General features: G+C 43.4%; 1 protein-coding gene across 1 annotated transcript; it reads left to right on the top strand.

Moving 5' to 3' along the window:
- Positions 1-7,005: 7,005 nt before the first annotated feature.
- On the top strand, positions 7,006-19,488 carry RAB39A (RAB39A, member RAS oncogene family). The gene is made up of 2 exons (XM_072326719.1): positions 7,006-7,454; positions 16,052-19,488. Exons 1-2 carry the CDS (start codon positions 7,132-7,134, stop codon positions 16,476-16,478), a joined length of 750 nt encoding a protein of 249 aa, XP_072182820.1. The 5' UTR covers positions 7,006-7,131; the 3' UTR covers positions 16,479-19,488.
- Positions 19,489-19,754: the final 266 nt, after the last annotated feature.

Here is a 19,754-nt window from a genome sequence, read left to right as displayed (position 1 = left end):
TCAGTTGGCCTCTGTTCTGCTCCCTGGGTTCCCCAGAAGTTGCAGGGATGATCGTGGATCCTGGTTACAGGTCTTTCCTCCTCACAGTCTTTCCAGAAACACCCAGTTACTCTGGTACCCTGCGGTATCCCTAGTTACAGAGTTGGTTAAGGAATACATTGTTGATGGTAAAGCCATTTCATTTCGATTTGCTGTCACTGCCTGGTTGCTCCAGTCATTGAGGATGCTTTTGCAATCCATGGTGATCACTGGTTTGTTTGCACAGCCGTCTGTGCTATCCTGGCTATCTGTTTCACTGAGCAGACAAAAACCACTCTGTTGTTAGGGGCAGGTGGTTGATCATGCTTTAACTAAGTAAATTTCATTAATTTGTTGCTGCTGCAACTTCAGTAAAGCCTCCAGTCTTCCTCCCAAATAATTTCCAAGAAAATAAACATTAGCTGTGTTAGCAGATTATACTGGCTCAATCTAGTCACTTCAAGCTCAGCAGATATATTCATGCCTCATTTGTCCAGGCAGTTCTTCCAGATAGGTGAAACTCAATGACACCTAACAGACACAGGATTCCTTTGTTTAATTTCTGCAAAAAGCTCATGGAGAGTTATCTTCCCATCCTGGCTCAGCAATTACATCACATATCGTTGTCTTCTCTGTCCTTTGTGAGGCCTGCAATGGTATAAAGCATAAAAAGAGTCACAGGATAGGACAGAGACACTGGGAAGGCAATTAGAACTAATATTCCTCTTCAGAAATTATCAGAATGCATCTGGGGCAAATGTGAGTATCTGGGAAAAACAGAAAATCATAATAGGGGACATAATAATTTATTATAGGGTTCCTCCAGTAATGCAACACTACAAAAGATAGTAATGATTTTGACCAACATACTCACAGGATCTATAGCACAACACTGAGACAAAGAACATTCTTTATTAGCTGAAATCTGCATTGTTTCATGCACTGGCACTTCCCAAACAGAAGATGTAGGAGGTGGACTTCATCATGCGGAAAAATGTGTGGAATCCCACAAGGAGTCATTCCAAATGACAAATGGAAAACGTGAGTGGGATATAAGATTGGCAAATGACAAAGAGGAAAGCATGAGAATACTTCACTCGTTTCATAGTAGAATAAATTGCCATTTTTGGATTTGGTTCTTAATCTCACCTAATGGCAGCCTTACTCTCACCTAAAGGCAGATTCTTATGCATCTCAGAATCATAGGATCATAGAATTGCTTGGGTTGGAAGCAACCTTAGGGATCATCCAGTTCCAACCTTCTGCAGTGGGCTGGTTGCCCTCACCAGATCAGGCAGCCCAGGGCCCCATCCAACCCAGCCTTGAACACCTCCAGGGAAGGGGCACCCACAGCTTCTCTGGGCAGCTGTGTCAGCAGCTCACCACCCTTTGAATAAAGAATTTCCTTCTAATATCTAATGTGCATCTCCTTTCTGATAGTTTAAAACCATTCCTCCTTGTCCTATCACTCAGACCATGTGTCAGATACCATATAAACATGAGTTATTAATTAAAACAACCCGCAGCAGCCCCAAAGTCAGTTTAAAGGAAATGAGGAGGTGCCCCTGGCAAGCATTAACTCCCATGGCCCAGCACCAGGCTGAGCACTGCACCCCACACATTGCTTCCCCTGGCCCCATCCTGGCATCTCAAGGCCAAAGTGCACGAGTTCAGTTCAGTACTTCTGTAGAATAGATTCCTGTGTTTTTTCTAACAATTTACTGAGTTAATTGTACTTCAGTAACTGTGATGTCTAAAATAGCAAGATTGTAGAGATAGATACTATTACATTTGTAGTAAACAGACATAAGATTTTGAGGGAGGAGATGGTTGGCAAAGAGAGGTGTCCAGCGGGACAGATGACAGGCTTGTGGATCAGGTATAGGTAGTTTATTTGTGTGAACAGGAATGGCCTGATAGTTGGCAACCTGTGAAGCAACTTACTGGTTATAAAGCATTCATTAAGCAAACACATAGTTCCCAGGCTTTAATGTTAAGAGCCATGACTTTTAATTCCCTACCTTTGAAATTATGATGTAGTTCCTTCTGGAAGATTTGGTTTGAGAAGTCTAAAGTGCTCCTATCTCCATCTGGGTGTTTCTGTTCTTTATTGACTGCTTCCATGAGTTCCTTCTGCTGAGGGGTTGTTTCACTTGCACCCATTTCGCAGAGCCATTAAAATGCCTCGGGCAGATCTGTGATTATATGTATATGTAAGACCCGTTGATTTGGATTATTCAGTTGTGCAGTTTCCCTTCCCCCACAATGTTTGTACACATCTACCTGAGCAACATAAGGAACGTCATCACCTTAATCAGACAAGGACATATCCTAAGAGGATTAATTGTGAAATGTATACAGGAAACCATTAATAATACCGTAACGTGAAACAAGCCTATAACTCCTACTACATTGTCCTAGAATCTTCCTCTCTTCTTTGCCTGTAAAGAGCTCCACTCATTCCAAACACTGCACCAGAAAAACAAACAAACAAGCAAAACCTTCCAGCAACGTACAACAAAGACTGTGTTAAGCAATAAATGCAATTTTTTTTCCCAACATATTTCCCTTTATGTGATGGAGGTTTTATGACACATTAGTTTCTTTTCTCAACCACCTCAATTCCTGCTAACACATCCCTAATGAGAATTTGCCTCTCATGTCTTAATAGCGTTCCACAAGTCTGTGGCTTTTCTTTGTTATTTCCAGGAACATTGCTCTCTGTCTGTTCTGAAGTCTGAAGCTGGAGCTGTAATCAAAGCTGAAGAATACGCAATCTGTGTCTGTATCTTCCAAGCAGAGACATGTTGGCATTCTGGTAACACAGTCCTGAGAGCTGTATGCAAACCAACATAGAGAAAAGACATTGCAGAGTGCTGGAGATGTAAAATAAAGCGTAACTCTCATTACACACAAACTGAAATTGAATCAGGCTTGAACAGAAAGTTCTCATTTTTGTTTAGCTTTTTAATTCACCTGTGAGTCGCTGAGCCCCACAGAACAGAAGGGTCAAGGAAAACATTATAGTTACACAAACAGAGCAGAATTGTTTAAGTCCAGAAGCTTGCAGGTGGTTTCCAATCCTGCAAAGGTTGCCTCTGTGATCTCACTCAGCAAACCTGGATGTGGTTGCCTCAGCTCTACTTCTTGACATGCAGACACCATTGTAGCACACTGAATATGGCCACATTGATATTTCTCACATAAATTCCCTATGACTTTGATGGGGGTTCAGCAATTATCTGTCCCTAACTCATCAGAATGCAAATTGCTAGCAGTACATAATTGTTACTCCTTTTTTTGATACTTCCATGCCTGAGGGGACTTTCTCTAACTTTTATTTCCAAAGCACATTTTTAACATCATCTTCAATGAGGCATAAGACTTGTGGTTCTGATCTTACCGTTTGTTGTTTTTTCTTCACTGCAGCCAGAAACTATCCTACAACAAGTGTCATTTAAAACAGAATCTGAGCACTGACTGCCACAGCCTTAATCATAGTTCTGAGAAGAGGTGCACGGCAAGCCTTTGCAAGACAAGAGACTGCTTGAATCAGTGTCAGCATTTCCAATAAGAAGATGCGCTCTTTGCCACTGAGTCCCTTGTAAGCAAATTCAGTGATACTGAGAAAATGTATTAGTTTACACTAATAAGAGTGGCTGTATGCAGCTTTGTCCTCATCAGCATTCAGCACTCCTAGCACTTAATCCCAGTTTCCACTGATGCAGGCAGGCATAGACCTGCTCAGCAGCTACTGCAGAACTGTCTCTATATTCATAGTGCAAAAGTGAGCGGGTTTTTTCACCATATGGTCAGGTGAATATTTGCTCAGCGCGTTAATCAAACTGTACCATTGACTTGGGTTTCTGTTTTCTTTCACTCCTTAGAACTCCCTAGTCTTATGCATCGTCTTCTAGTACTTTGTTTTTTTTCCTTAATGAATTACTTCAGGATATTTATATCTGCTTCTTACTGAGAGCAGAGGGTTCCATAAACCATAGCTGAAGTTTATGTTAGCTTCAGAGTGACTCACTGAATAACACCACAGGAGAAAGTGTGAAACCCATCCAATACTATCAACTGCAAACAGCAAGAAGAGCAGCAGATTTATTCTCATAACACTTAGGAGATTTTAGGGCAGACTGAACATATCAGAATAGTGCCACTGTGCTACTCAGATACTAAACTTCCTTGTGTGCCTCAAAGAAATCAGTGAAGAAACATTACCAGAATGTTACGGCTTAAGAAATGTCCTTCCCATTATCATGTGAAACCCACCTGGCTCCACGGCACTGAAGGAGAAGGTGGATCATTGTCATTAGTAGGAAGTATCCCATCTCTGGTACTGCGTTATTGAAGGAGAAAGAGCTGACAGCATCTTCCAACAGCTTATCCGTAGTGAGACTTTCTCTGATGGAACGAGCAGCTGTGTCATCCTCCAGGCTGATAACCCAGGTCATACATATGGGCCTGGCATCTTACTTTCAAACTGGTGCCTCAGTTCTCTTAGGCTCTTTGGAAAGCAGTTTCTCAGTCCCAATCCAGGGCTGTGTATCAGTTACTGTGCTTCATGTCTCCTTAAGTTTCTGTAGGACATGTGCCTGTTGTTCAGCAGCATCCTGACCTCTGTAATCCACGGTGACCTACCCACATCAAAGAAAGTCAGGAAAAGTCCACATGAAGTCAATAAAAGTGAAGAGAAATCGGTAACTTTTAGACTGCAGGGTTCTGAGTTACACTTTCATGCACACCTACCTAATAACTCAGTAGATTTAGAGGTAGGGATTTTTATTACTATTTCCCAGAATTTAGGTCTGATTCACCTCGGGAAGATCAGACTGAAGTTGCCAGTGCCATAATGGCTGCAATTGAAAGAAGGTCAGGTTCGAGTTGCTGCTTTAACCTCTCTGCTTTAACTATTTCAGCTCCTCAAATCAAAACAATTTCTCGTCTCTTTTCAGCTGCTGCTCAGAGATCTCTGTGACAGGCCGTGTGCTGTCAGCGCCTCTGCATTCTCTGTCAAACTAGCAAAAAGTGCATGGCTTGGCGATGAATTTCACCCACTTTGTCCACTCCATATCAAACATAGCACAGGTTTCTTAGGTAGCATTTCACATCTGGTGTTCAAAAGGTCCCAGATGACATATTTGGGTAGATGTATATTATGTGAATTTCTGTCCTTCTACGGCTTAGTTAGACTGGCCAGACCCTGGCAACCTGCAAATAGTTGGAAACACATCTAGTTCAACTGTAGGCAAATTGACTTCTTTCATCTATAGGAATGAAGCGAGCTGTGTAGCTCGTGGGTGTGAGGTTCTTCCAGTCTTGTCTGCAGAAGCCAACAACCTGTTGTGCCTCCTCATCAGGGCATGCAGTCTGAGCCTGAAGGCCTGGTGGTGTTAGCAGGGATGGTGATCCAGGGAGGGTCTGGGTGCTACACAATGGGAATCAAGCTGCTGATACCACATACCTCACGCCTCTGTTTCGCAAGCAAGTAGTTCTTGTATCCAAGTGCCACTTTTGCCAAAACACATAGAAAGGATCGCTAGGAATGTCCTGTAAACACATCACTCCTTAACCTGCAATTACAGGTGTAATTTCACCACGCTGAAGGCTGACTGATCTGAGGTAGCAAAGTTTTATTTTAAGAGTTACTCAAAGGGGCAACTCTGCTAGCACAAGCCACGCTGAATTTATTTTTCACATGAGTAGCTGATGGAAGTAGAGGGCAGAAATGTGAAAGGTAGAGACACACAGGGGCACGCACAGACACACAGACACACAGGCACACAGGCTCAGGAGTCCTGGGGATGGGCTGGCTGGGCCCAAAGGTCCTCAGAGATACGGGCTTCTTGAGCAGGCAGCATCCACAACTTCAGCTCAGAGAGCACAGAGATAAACCCCGCTAGCATCATCTTTATATAAGCTGTTTTGTGTGGTGGAGTGTCCCAGTGCTGGCTGCACTGCACACCCCATCTCAGCTCATTTTGGGGCTGCAGTCCCTGATATGAGTGCTACATGCAAAGCTCTCTTCTAACGTGAGACCTGGCCAAGGGTCACTCCTCCACACCATGAAGCTGCACAAAATACCTAAGCTTGTGTTGTGCTGTGTCCTTATCTGGTTTCACACTTATCACTGCCTAATGCATCAGAGTAACAAACCAGTTGGGATATGGGAAACCTGCTGATTACTGTCCCACAGAACTGCAAGAGAAGCGTATGTTCAAATACGCCCTCACCCACCATGAGCAGTCAGTCTTATATTTGCATCTGTGACTGACATAACAGAGGAAAACATCCTGTTGCATGAAAGAAACCATCGCCCATTTGCTTTGCCTGCCTTTTCCTGAACAAAGTGCCCATCGATAGGTGCCTGCTTGCTGGTGTTATGGGCTCCAGAGACCTGGAGTTCCCGGAGGCATAGACATGTCGCAGGCGGGCACTTACACCGGCAGTATGGTCCTGCCACAAAGGTAGCGGTACTTCACAACGGCCCGCTAAGCGCACTTTGTCGCACGTCCCTCTCCTCTCTGGCGCTCATCATTTCTCGGGCCAGTGAGCAGCTCTCCCTGCGCACATCCTGCCCACTGACTCTCCCTCTTTCTGTTCCTCCCCCCAAGCCCACCCTCCCTTATCCCCCTCCTCCGTCTCCCGCACCCACGGGCCGGTTCGCGGACAGCCGCCCCACTCCTTTCCCCCCGTGCTCGCACGACCCCGTTCCCCGCTCCGTCCACCACACTTACAGCCCACCAACCCCTCCCTCTCCACCCGCTCTCGAAGCAACCCGCCGCCTCCCCCGGCTCCTGCGCGGCGGGGCGGACCCGGCTGGCCGCACCACCCCGCGGCTGGGAGGCCCTGGCGGGCGGCCCGGCCCCGCCGCAGCGGCGCGGCCGGCCGAGGGCGGGCCCAGCGCGGCGGCGCGGTGCTGAAGGGACAGCGCCCGCGGGGACCACCGCCCTCCCGCCCCGCCCCGCCCCGCCCCGCCGAGCGCGGGCGGCCGTCGGGAGCCCCGGGAGCGGGGCGGGGGGACGCGGCCTCCACCCGCGCGTGGCGGAACTGCCCCAGTCCCACCGCCTGCCCCCGGCCGGGCCGCGCTCGCCCTCCGCCGCGCCCATGCCGGGCGTTGGGGCGATCGGAGCGCGGTGCAGGCACCGGCCGCGGAGAAGCCCCCGCGAGAAGCCCGAGACGAAGCCGGGCGAGGCCGGGGCCGCCATGGACGCGGCGATTTGGATCTACCAGTTCCGGCTGATCGTGCTGGGCGACTCCACCGTGGGCAAGTCGTGCCTTCTGCACCGCTTCACCGAGGGCCGCTTCCCCGGGCCGCTGCACTCTGACCCCACCGTGGGGGTGGACTTCTTCTCCCGGCTGGTGGAGATCGAGCCTGGCAAGAGGGTCAAGCTGCAGCTCTGGGACACGGCGGGGCAGGAGCGCTTCAGGTAGGCAATCCCGACGCCGCCGCCGGCCCCCGGCACGCCCAGCGCCGCAGCCCCGGCGCCCTCTGGCCCCGGCGCCGTGCCCCCGTCCTTCCACACCGTCCCGGCGGCGTTGCCGTCCCCCCAGTGCATTTAACTCCTCGCCTCCCGGCTGCTGTACCTCAAAGATCCCTGCCTGCTACCCGCCTGTATCCCCACCCCGCTGCCCGTCACTCCCACCCTGCTGCAAACCATCATTCTCACTCCAGTGCCCATCATCACTCCCATTCCATTGCCCACCATCCCCTTCACTCCAGTGCCCACTGTCGCTCTCGCTCCACTGCCCACTATTACTCTTACACCACTGCCCACCATCGTTTTCACCCCACCACCTACTGTCACCCTCACCCTATTACCTACCATTGCTCACACTTTACTGCCCATTGGTTCCCCTCCTAGCTTCCTTCTTCCCCAACCTTCCCCTTCTCAGCTGTCCTCCTCACAGTTCAGTCTACTAGGCTTGCCCTAAAGTCCTGAACCTAGAGCAGCAAACCCTTCCCAGCACCTTTTCCTTCTTCCAGCTGGCAGTCCCCACTTTGCTATCCATTTCTTAGGTTGTCATCAGAACTCACCCTCCCTACTGCATTCCTGCTTCCTCCCATGCAAACTGGAGAGGCCAGGCCACCTCCCTGCTTTGCTCCTTTTGCAGCACCACAGCACTGTGAGCACCAGTGCAGCCCAGGCACTGTCAAAGCCACAGGGCAGCCAGAGACAGTCCCCTCCCAGGGTTTCTTCTGCCTTCTGCACCTGCCTGGCACAGATGGCTGCTAGGAGCCTTTGATAACACTCAGGTCATTTCCAGTGTAGCTGAAATGCTGCACTGAGCACCAAATCCTTTTCTTTCTTCTCTCTGTCACAAACAGGCAGTAATTTTTGCATGGGTTTTAGTTTGGATATAGGGTTCAGTAGATGTGAATTCAGGCGAGAGGATAGCCCATCAATCCCGATACATGATTAACCCACACTCTTGTTATGGGGTTTAGCAATACGATTGAAATGGGTCTCTTGCTGATGAGAAAAGAGCCCTTTCTGTTCTCTGTCTTCTTCTGCAACAGTTGTGCATATGCTGGCACTCTGCTGGAGGTGGGATTTCAGCCTCTTGCCAGGGGATGCGAACCCTTTTGTTCAAGCACTACAGTGAAACAAAAAAACTTTCTCAGGCAGGCATGAGTCACAGGCTTCCATATCTCTGTGCCGGCAGGACTCTGAAGGGTCAGCAAAGAAATGACAGTGATCATGGCAAGCTCTTAGCATTTTTCATCCTCAGTGTGCTTTCCAGCAAAGAATGTGAAATTCTTGTAAACAAATGACTAAGGAAGTGCGATCTCTTCATTTTGAATTTGCTGACAAATAGCTGGGATGGCCAATGACAAGGCACTTGGCTGAAAAGAATGCAAATATGGAGTTTTGCATACGTTTTAACTCAGATGATAGCCACTGTGAATGCTCGGGGGATATGCAGTGATGAGTCATGCACTCAGCTGCTTTAACATTTACCTCTGGTGTACATCTGTGTTTTTTTAATACCTAGCAGTTACAAACTGGAGGGAGCAGTTTTAAACATCTGTGTTTGCTTTTCTGCTGGGAGCTTCTTGTCAGTTGTTGTAGCAAATACCATAGCATTTATTGTGAGGTCTGTTTGCTCAAGAAAACTATAAATATTTTACTAAATTATACACTACAGGTTAAAAACTTGCATATTCTGTTCTCTGCTAATGGAGGAGACTGCAGATCACAAGCAAGGACTGTCTTGGGGAAGAAGTAATTATTCTGAGAAGTAACCTCATTCTGTGGAATGCAAAGCAGTTTGCAGCTCAGATTCTCAGTTCTGCTCTGGTTCACTTGTGCTGGTACTTCAGATGGGGGCAAAACCTGTCTGAAAATCCCCTCGGGGAATTCCTAGTGAGCAGTGCAAAAAGCTGGCTGTGATAACTCCCACCTCTTGGGTACTGTGGACATGCCCAGGGGACAAGTGAGGAGGGACAAAGCTGCCGTCACGTTGTCTCAAAATACAACACTTATTTTCTTAGGGAAATTGTTTTGGAAAGGTTCTTACCTGTGTCCAATTGACTGATCCCACCATATTTGAACTGGATTTCATGTGTATTCTTAGAAATCATCCTTAACACACATTGTTTGCATTTCTGATCACATGAAGTAATTCTTAATGCTTCCACAAGAAGGGTAAGCAAACTGCAAATGCTGGTGTTGGACAGTTTTCTTATACTGAGCTCTGCCAGTGCAGTTACTTACTGCATTTACTTTGATGACAGTGAGGCATCACTAAACAGAAGCTCCCATTGTGCCAGCTGCTGTACAGACAACAAAATGATCGGTGCCTCCAACAGGTTACTAGAACAAGAACCTGCAGACTTGGTTACTCCTCAGGTCCATAAGAGAGACTAAGGTAAATAGGGGATTCACCCTATTCATTTTCTTTTGACGGAGATTAGCTGTCATTTAGAGCAGCCCACTGCTCTGGCTATGTGTATCACATCGTCTGCTTTGCTATGCTTTGTTCGTTCCCGTATTTAAATCCAACACAATTAATTTAAAGAATGGAACTGAGTTTACGAGGCAGTGCTGCAAAGAGTTTATCTCAGGAAATTAGAGACAGACCATTATGGGGATACTTCAGTTAAATTAACTCACTCCTTAGTAGACCATTATATGAACTAGGTACATTCTGTTTCTAAAACATTCCTTGAAAATAAAATTATCCTTTTTCTTCTGAGGAAGCTGCATGTATTTTCAAACTTACTGCCATTTCAGCGTAGTCTTTAGTATTAGAATAAAAGTAATTCAGAATTAGATAAAGCTTTTAGAAGAAGTTTGGTTCGTCTGGTAAAGATCAGTAAGATCACAGTGAGAAGAAACACCGTGACTGAGTCGAAGTCATCCCCAAAGTCATAGACTGAAAGGATTAATATAAAGTATTGGTTTACAGAAACTAAATTGCTCGGTGGCCATTCGTATTTAACAGTGGCACAGGAGTGCTGTTCCAAGTTAAAGGGACTTTGTAACCGATATGTTATGTACAGGTGGAGGGGGGTGATAAGAAAACAATAATTACCTTTTCAGTAGTGCTTGTATCGATTTTTGTACCTATCAGAAAAAGGTGATATAATTCATTAGGTATTTGACATGGACTGTAGCACACCCATCATGAACAGCCCGGTGTAACGCAAGGAGTGTGCAGCCACACACATCTCCATTCAGCTCTACAGAGCAGGAGGGTTGCTTCCCTTCACTTAGCGCAGCCACAGGAAGAAGGCAGGCTCCCTTCTGAAACAATATCAGCTTGCTCCTCTGACGAAGGCACACACAAACAGGCTGGTTTGGGCACATCCATTAACTACAGCTTTGAGAAGGGAGGGTTCAGAGTCTCTTATAGAGAAGCAGGGAGAAAAGGCAGCAGTGTCAGGCTCAAAGCAGCAGTAGAAAAACAAAGTGCTTTAGGCAGAAAGATAAGACACATGAATAAAGGCAGATGCAGGGCTGGGCTGGAGGGTTCAGTCTATTTTCAATCAAAGTCACAGGCAGATTTGCCAGGTTCCTAATACATATTAGTTCTGCTTCCCATTTCCAACCAGCATCTCCTCTGAAGGGCCTGCAGGAAGGGCATGCAGACATCATTGCCATCTTCCCCATTTTAGAAGGAAGGCTGCTATTTTGTCATTACTTTTTCACCCTGATCCCACCCTGTCCCTAGCCGAAGGCTGTCACTCTGCTAAAGGAAATACTCTCCCTCCCTTCCCACAGACAATGAATTATGGTGCCGCGGGTAACACAATGCTAGTTATCCACAGTGCTAGTTTTAAGACAACTGATTAGCTGAATCAAAATGTTCTGTACATAGGAAGACATTATTTCTGGAATAATTTAGAATCTGCATGAAAATAATTGCAGCAATGGAAATTTGAACATCCTTTATGTGTAAGTTGGATAACATCAAACTTTACCTGTCACCAGAACCTCATCCTGACGTGAAGAACTTGCAGGACTATGAGGTTTATTCTTCTCCTAAGAAAATGACAAATAATGGAGTTAAAAACTTCAGCTTGCTGTTAGAATCTGATCTTGCAGCATTTACCAAAGAGTATAATGATGTCATTGGATTTTCTGCTTGTGAAAGAACACAGAGAGGGCCGTTCTGGTTTCGTCTAAGATCTGTGCTTGGTATCTTGTCTCTGATAGAGTCTTTGAATTCTCCAGAGTACTTTGCTAGACTGTAGTCAATTTGAGGGATTTCCTGAGTGATGCAGTTTGTCTATTTACTAAACCCCATCAGCCTCTTGTTCAGTGCTTGTTCAGCCTGCTGTGGAATACAGATAGCCTCTTTGCATTCATAACATCTTTCCCAAGCAGATCTACAAGCCTACCAGCTGCTGCTTGGAGAGCCCTTTGTTTGTTTGTTTGTTTGTTTTGAATCTGACTCTTAGCTATATTTGGCAGCCCTGGGCTCTTGTACTTGAAGGTTAACTGTGGACATTTATCTTCTCTGTCTGGGGCACTCATGGTTTTGTGTACCTCTGTCATATCTCCATCAAGACTTCTCTTTTCTAGTCTGCAGTGTTGTAGCCAACTCAGAAACCATGCTTTCTGGTCTTTATGATCACTGAGATGGTGCTTATGCTATTGGAGAAAAGTGCCTCATATTGAAGGCTTTTTTCTTTCAGTTGCCAGATAAAGTTTGCTGAGGAATGCCTTTTTAAAAGCTACTAAAACATCTAGGGCTAGATAGCATTTATTTGCCTGGTTGCTGGAGTGAGATCTGGATGGTTGCATTAGGAAAGTTCCTTTCACAAGGTCTAAAGACACAGACTGATCACAGCCATCCAAGCAGGACATTATCCAGGATAACAATGGGGGAAATGATGGCACTCGGAAAGAAGATGAAGCCAACCCCGCTTTGAGAGGCTTCTGCCACTTGAAGAGCACAGCCTGGAATCGCCTCCTGGGATCAGAGGTGAAAAAGGGAACGAAGAATAGTATCCCTGTTTGTGGAGCATCAGTGCCTATATCTATAGACCTTATAATCATCAGGGCCCTGAGTATGTCAACGGTCTATGCAACCTACAATACAACAGTCTTGCCACAGGTCTGGGTACTTTGGTATCTGGTCAGTTCTGGCTGCTTCTTTACAGTAACAACACAGAACATTCATGCAAGTAGCAGAAGTGTGTTTAGCTGCATCTTTCAGAATCTAGCAGTGCAATGCAGTTTCATTCCTACTGGTGGTGCTGCGTAGAAAAGAGTTCAGAATTTTTGGAGCCAAGAGGCAGTAGTATGGCTGTAAATGAGTGATTAAGGGCTTTGCTGTGAAGGGTAGTGCTGTACAGTCTAATCATTGTTGTAAGCCCTTTATGGATTTTGCATTACATGGCTACTGGATGAAATACTGAAGTATCCCTGGGTTCAGCATTTAAGAACTGCCCCTTGAAGAGCCTGCTTTAGCCACTAAGGTAAGATAATGTTTCTGCTTACTGGCCCCGTGAAACTTCTCTTTTGCACAGATCCTACAAGAAAGTAGAATGTATTCCTCTTTTCCTCCACTCAGCTTCTTAGATGAGTTTGGCTCCTCCTTTTTTCCTGTAGTGGCTATGATCAGCAAGCTTTCCAGATGACAGCCAGCCCTCCTTACCCTTTGCTGGCTACCATGCACTTTCATCATCAGTATGCATACACAGTATATTGACACCTGTAACATCTCTGAAGGTGGAAGTGCTCTGAACCCCAGCCTGCATCTTGTGAAGGTAATCTCTTCCCCCTGGTCTGAGGAAGAAGTTCATCACCAGAGAGTTGTGGGCATGCAGCAAACTGCCTAAGGCAGTGGTCACAGCCCCAATCTACTGGAGTTCAAGGAGCATTTGGGCAGCACTCAGATTGAATGTTGAGTTTGAATGTTGGGTGGTCCTGTGTGGAGCCAGAAGTTGGACTCGATGATCCTCATGGGTCCCTTCCAACTCAGGATATTCTGTGATTCTAAGCAGTGCACTAGTGGGCCGTGTGGATGGTAGGTATCATCACTGAAACTTCACCTACATCTTGTGAGGAGCTTGAGCCCATGGATAGTGCTAGGTGTGTTCTTGGGAAGCCCTCGCAAACAGGACCCTCCCAGACACACAAACTGTTACCATTTGGGTAGGGTGGACAGTGCCCAAAAAGCAGCTTGCAGCCTACACAGAGGCAGAGCATTTGGGTCCTGCAGAACTTGCCTAGGCACCATGGTCAGATTTGCAGTTGAGTGTAGCACAGCTTTAGATTTTGGCCTTACAGTTTTGTCTGAGCCTTGCTGAAGGCACCTTAGGGGTCCTATAATCTTTAGCCACAATATTAATGAGGAAAAATCTGCTCTTGCACTTAGTTTTGTAGGGAAAACAAAACAAAACAAAAAGCAAACACAAAAAAAACCACTAGATCTACCTATCACGAGTAAGCAAAGGTACATTCACTTTACATGGTTCACTTTACAAAAAACTTGACATTCACTAAAAAAAAGCACTTGCCTAGTTCTCACTTTTCTCTAATTGTTGTATCTAAGTCAAATATTTTGCACCTGTAGGATATGTCAAATACTGTTGAACAACCTTCCCCGTTTGTGTGCCCAGATGTTTTTCTGAGGTACAGACCAAAGTTACCGGGTGCTTTTGAACCATCTTTGTTACAGGCAACTTATACATGAGGAATAAGAACCTGGATCACCATACTGTTAACTGACATAGCTCTGTGGAACTAAATTACATGTAGACACCTGTATATAAGCATGTGGTAATGTGTGAAATCTTCACTACTCATTTCAGTGACATGTGATACAACACAATACCATATAAAAATGCTCAGTAGATGATGCGTTGCTTTTCCAGTACTAACTTTACTTCAACTGCTCATACATTTCTATAGCATAAATGCTGTCAGGACAGAGATTTTTTTTTCTTGAAAATTAGACTTCTTTGCACTGTTCCAAACCAGATCCCATTTTTGTCACTCGTTTCTGCTCCAAAACCACTTGAGTTATTTTGATTTACTTATCTATGCCAAAAAAATAAAAAAGAAAAGAAGAAAAAAAAAAAACACCAACAAAAACCAATTAAGAAAACCTGAAACTGATCTTTGTGGTATCTTTATTCAATACTTCACAAAATGCCCTTTATTTATGGTCACTTTTCATATTCAGGCTGTTTGATCGTTCAAACCCTTTGCAGACATACTCTATGGACTGTTGCTGGGAATGCAGAAAAAATCCTACTGAAACGTTTGGAAAACAAAGTCTCCCTGTTACCTAAATAAGACAATTTCAAACACAGTTTGCTGTGACTAAATGAAGTTATGCAGAGAAATCTAAGCCTTATCTATCTGTGTGCTCACCTCTCTGTAATGTGACCACTGCTCCTAATTATACTTCAGTGTTCAAATTGTTAGAAAATGCGACACGAAATTTGATTGATTAACTGAAAATCAGAGGGAGCTCCTTTAATGGAAGATATTTGTTGTATTCAAGATGTTCTGAAGCTGCAATTTCTCCGTACTCACATGATAAAATATAGTTAGTTCTTGACTGTTAATATAGATTTTCTGTCTCGTTTCAGTTGGAAAAATGTATGCATACACACTTGCTCTATGTTTATGTAATTAATGTTTGCGTCCAGTCCTAGGCAGGCCAATCACTTCCTTTAAAATCTCACCTCTCTCTTCTCACCTTTTCCGTCCTGCCTCACTGCTAAGATGATTAGAGACCTAAAATCTTTATTATCATTATTATTATTCTCCTTCTGGAACATATTCAAAATCTTTTCAGAGGAAGGATCTCCTTCCAAAATTAATTCTAGTGAATGGTCTGGAACACAGTGAACTGAAGAGTAGAAAACGTCACTACTCTTGGGAGTTTTGTGCCAAAAAAGAGTAAATGCAATTAAGGAAGAGCTTTTCAACCTCCACATGAAAGATCTGCTGGAAGGAGAATTTGTTTTGTTCGTGCTGTAACAAGTGTGTGCCCAGCGCAGCCAATTTTGTGTAGTGCTGCTGGGAGCATTTCTTAGCATGTTACCCGATGACCTCTGCAAGCACAAATAACAGGGATTATCGGTACAGTTCTTGTGGTCAAACAGTTTGTCCATACGGAATACAAGAGGATTCAGGTTTCTGGATGTTGGCCTACGTATTTTGTATTAGAATGAAGTTAAATGAATGTTTGCATGAAACTGAATGAGTCAGAGTTTAAGGCTAACAAACATTTGACAAACTATCTGTAAGTATTATTTTGTGAACACGTGCAACAGTTTGCTAACAACAAGTGTTTTCAGAATACTCAGCGTTCAAAATCGGCACTAGAAATGTTCACTTCAAGAACGTTTAGAAAGTGGCTTTTGAATATAAGAAAAAATGATAAATGAGCATTTACATATGGAGGAGTTAAAAAATTCCAATTAATTTCAAAAAAGCAAAGATATTTTATAAACTTACAGTGGCTTTAAAGAAACAGCTCCATGGAAAAGCATCCTGTTTACAAATAAAGTGAAGATGTATTTTAATTTTCCTTTTTTGTCTCCTTTTCTTTGCAGATCAATAACACGATCTTACTATCGCAATTCTGTTGGCGGCTTGCTGGTCTTTGACATCACGAATCGACGATCTTTTGAACATGTGAAAGACTGGCTGGAAGAAGCAAAAATGCACGTACAGCCCTTTCAGATTGTATTTCTGCTAGTAGGACATAAATGTGACTTAGTGTCACAGCGTGAGGTTACAAGAGAAGAAGCAGAAAAACTGTCGTCTGACTGTGGTATGAAATACATAGAAACCTCAGCAAAAGATGCCACGAATGTCGAAGAGTCCTTTACAATCCTTACACGAGACATCTATGAACTTGTAAAAAAAGGAGAGATCACAATACAAGATGGATGGGAAGGTGTTAAGAGTGGCTTTGTTCCAAATGTTGTACATTCATCAGAGGAAGCTGTAAAGCCCAGAAGACAGTGCGTCTGCTGAGGTTGTAGCATGCCAAAGAGCACATCAGGTGTTCGGAAGATGACGCCATCCTAAAACCAGAATAATAATTCTGAAACAATGTTAGATCATGGCATAGCTGAATCGCTGAATGGTAACTTGCTTTTGTATCCTTCTGTCTAATTCATAACTTCATAACATTTTAAGGTTTTGTTTTGCTTTGATTATTTAGAGAGTACAATAACTTGTGTGGTCTTCAGGAAAAGAAATATTGCTAAAGGAAACTGATCCTACAGCAAGACGCATTGAAAGTGCAATAATCATTAAGACAACATCCTCTCTTGGGCTCTGTATTTTGAATACAGTTTAAAGTCAGGCCTTGTTAGGTGAGGATGAGACGAGTTTTTTACTTGCATTCATTCTGCCTTAGTTTTGGACAGGAAAATATCATACCTTGTAGTTTTTTAGTGTGATTCTTTACTCAAGTGCAGCACTGCTTATCAACATTAAGTTTAGTATGTTGTAGAATTTCATAAGAACAGTAACTAAATAAAGCAAGCTGAATGTTCCAATAGCAAACACTTTTGATATGACTGAATACAAGCCTTACTAAAGAAAAAGAATGTTTTAGAAAAGGTGATTTATTTGTATATTGAAAAGGGGAATAGAAGCAATGAAATTGTTAAAATGAAATTTAACAATGAAATTTATTATTGAATATTTTCTGAACTACCAATGAAACGAAATGTTCCATTGTTCACATATGATCTGCCTGCTTTTTGAGTCCTGTACAGAACAGGTTACCCAGCTACCTGAGTTCCATTTTGGAGGCCAAATCCTCAGCTGGATAATGATCATTGCCACACTGATACCTAAAGAATTATATTAATTTACACAAGTAATTTCCATATTAGCTTTAAAAAATAGAACTACTTCGATCTAGAAGTAAAAATAAATGTTAAAGTGCTGCAACCCGTGGGGTTCCAGGGTCTGAATTCTAGCAAAATAAGGATTAGTTTGGTCTCAGCCAGTAAATGTAAATAAAGGTTTTAAAGCCAAAACTATCAGAGTGTTTGAAGAGGAAAGGATTTCTAAGTTAATACTTGGCTACAAACAGTAAAGCTGGAGAAGCACTGTTCTAAGACAGCAACACACAGTAGCTTTTAATAACAACAATAATAGGAAATATCTGTGGTTGTGTAGCATTTTACTGAGCTCGAGGTCATCTTCCTACTTCTTCTCTAGAACTACAGCTTTACACAAACTGTGCCCTGTATGTGTAACACTTAAATACCAAATAAGTCTATGTCTTTTTTATCTCTAGCACTATAATATGATGACTCGACCTCCAGAGTTGATAAGCACCCACAGTTTATCTGGGTATACTCATAACCTCTGAACATTATTAAGTCAGTTATCTTCATATAAAGATATATCAGGCTACAGTTCTCTGTTTTCTGACACCAGAGAACAAGTTTATCTAGTCTTAATTATGTCTTCAGCAAACACAGAATCAGTTTTCCTTCAGATTACTTTTGCAGTCCTTTTGTAAATATGCCACGGCACTAATACAAGTTGTTTGATTCCAGTTAATTTATTCATTTAGGGCCACTAAAATTATCGACTTCAAAAGGAACTGAGAGGTTAATTTTTCAATAGCCTGAGTCTCACTTGCACTGAGGCCCAGTTATACTGTCATAGGAGGGTACAGAGGCCTTAATATAAACAGGAATCAGCCTTAATTCATTAGCAATTAAAACAGTTAGCTTATTCTAGTCACAGCATGCCACAGAGTAATTGCTGTCAGTCTGATTCTCTATTAAACTACGCTTTTTAGTCATTTACACCAGTTCCATTTTGATTTGAGGGCAGTTCAGGCACTCTTTAAGTAAATGTAAATGACTACAGATACCAGAAGTGAGTGAAGAATCAGGTTGTGTGCATTTGATACTGATCACATTATACTAGGCCCATGTTGTGGGCCTCAAAAGATTTTTTTAGTTGCTTAAGAATAGAGAAAGGACCAATGAATAAATCGGAGGGTTAGGAGTCAATAGACTCGAAGTTTACTTCTGAGTCACTGTGTGTTTCTGAGCAAGGCATTTTAAGTTTGCTGTGCCTCATCTGTATCTCAAAAATTGAGATAATTGTTCTTCCTGGCATTCACAAGGACCTTTGAGAACCAATCTGACTGTGTGATCTCTGGTCTGGGCTCTTTTCCGTCTGTGATATCTGTTGTAGAGTGTTCAGCACCATGGGATGTGGATACTGCTTTTTTCTGCCATACCAAAAACAACTAGAGATGCACACAGCTCTATAACTACCAGGTATCGCTATTGTTACAAATCGACATTTCACGTTACTTTCATGTTAAAATCTTTACTTCAAACGTTTCTTCCTGAATACTCTGAGCTTTTTTCTCTTTCTGTGTGAAAACAATATCTGTGTGTGTGGGGCTGGCAGGGAAGGGACTGGGAGAAGAGGTGAGGGGAGAGGGGGTATGCACAGAGAAATCAACAGTCACCAGAATGGAGCCTTAATGATCTCAGCTGTGAATGTTGTACCTCTAGTGTCACATTTATCGCAGCGGGAGTAGAATTTTAACCAGATTCAACTGTGTAAGGAGCTGGTATTGCCAATGCAGCAAGAAAAGAAATTCACTGCTTTTTAAAGTACTGTGCACACAGTTGTCTTATTTGTAATTCCTAAAGATGTAGATTAATGTGTACATTCAAATGTTGTCTATCTTGATGGTGTATTAAACCAACACTGCGCCTTCTCACTACACATTGCACTTAATGAAAATGTCTGATAAACGGGTTACATGCTGAAATATGTTGTTTTGCATTCATAGGCTTTGCAATAACTATGTAAGTAACTGCTTGAATATGCTGTAGAAGAGATAATAGTTCAGTGCATTGCTTTATTTTTTCCCTCGAGGAAGGAACAAAATGATGCTTCCTGTTAATACCAGAATGAAATTTCCAGAAATTAAAGAAATCTCTTTTGGCAACCAAGCTAAAACACAGAAAATATTAACAACAAAACCCTTTTACAAACTGAAGTTTGGTAAATTCAGTTAGGAAAAGGAAAAGCCTCTTAACATAGGAACCTATTTGTTTTTGGATTCACAGACCCAGCAGGTGAACGGGTGTAATATTATATACTGTTTTTGTCTCCTCAAATGTTCAGCTTCATTGCTTTCAGTTTGATGAAGAAGGCTTCCTCTGCTCACTTAAATACTTACACATGAATTCTTCAGATGTTTTAGCTTGCTTATAGTTCTGTCCTGCTTAGAAAACACAGTATAGCAATATT

The sequence above is a fragment of the Excalfactoria chinensis genome, chromosome 1 (assembly GCF_039878825.1).
Source record: "Excalfactoria chinensis isolate bCotChi1 chromosome 1, bCotChi1.hap2, whole genome shotgun sequence".
NCBI lineage: Eukaryota > Metazoa > Chordata > Aves > Galliformes > Phasianidae > Excalfactoria > Excalfactoria chinensis.
This window is presented reverse-complemented; position numbering and strand designations above follow the sequence as displayed.

Excerpts from the sequence above, each read along its gene's own strand:
- RAB39A (XM_072326719.1), top strand. The coding sequence starts at position 7,132 with ATGCCGGGCGTTGGGGCGATCGGAGCGCGGTGCAGGCACCGGCCGCGG. Across the intron at positions 7,455-16,051 it reads GCGGGGCAGGAGCGCTTCAG|ATCAATAACACGATCTTACT; the intron begins GTAGGCAATCCC and ends TTTTCTTTGCAG.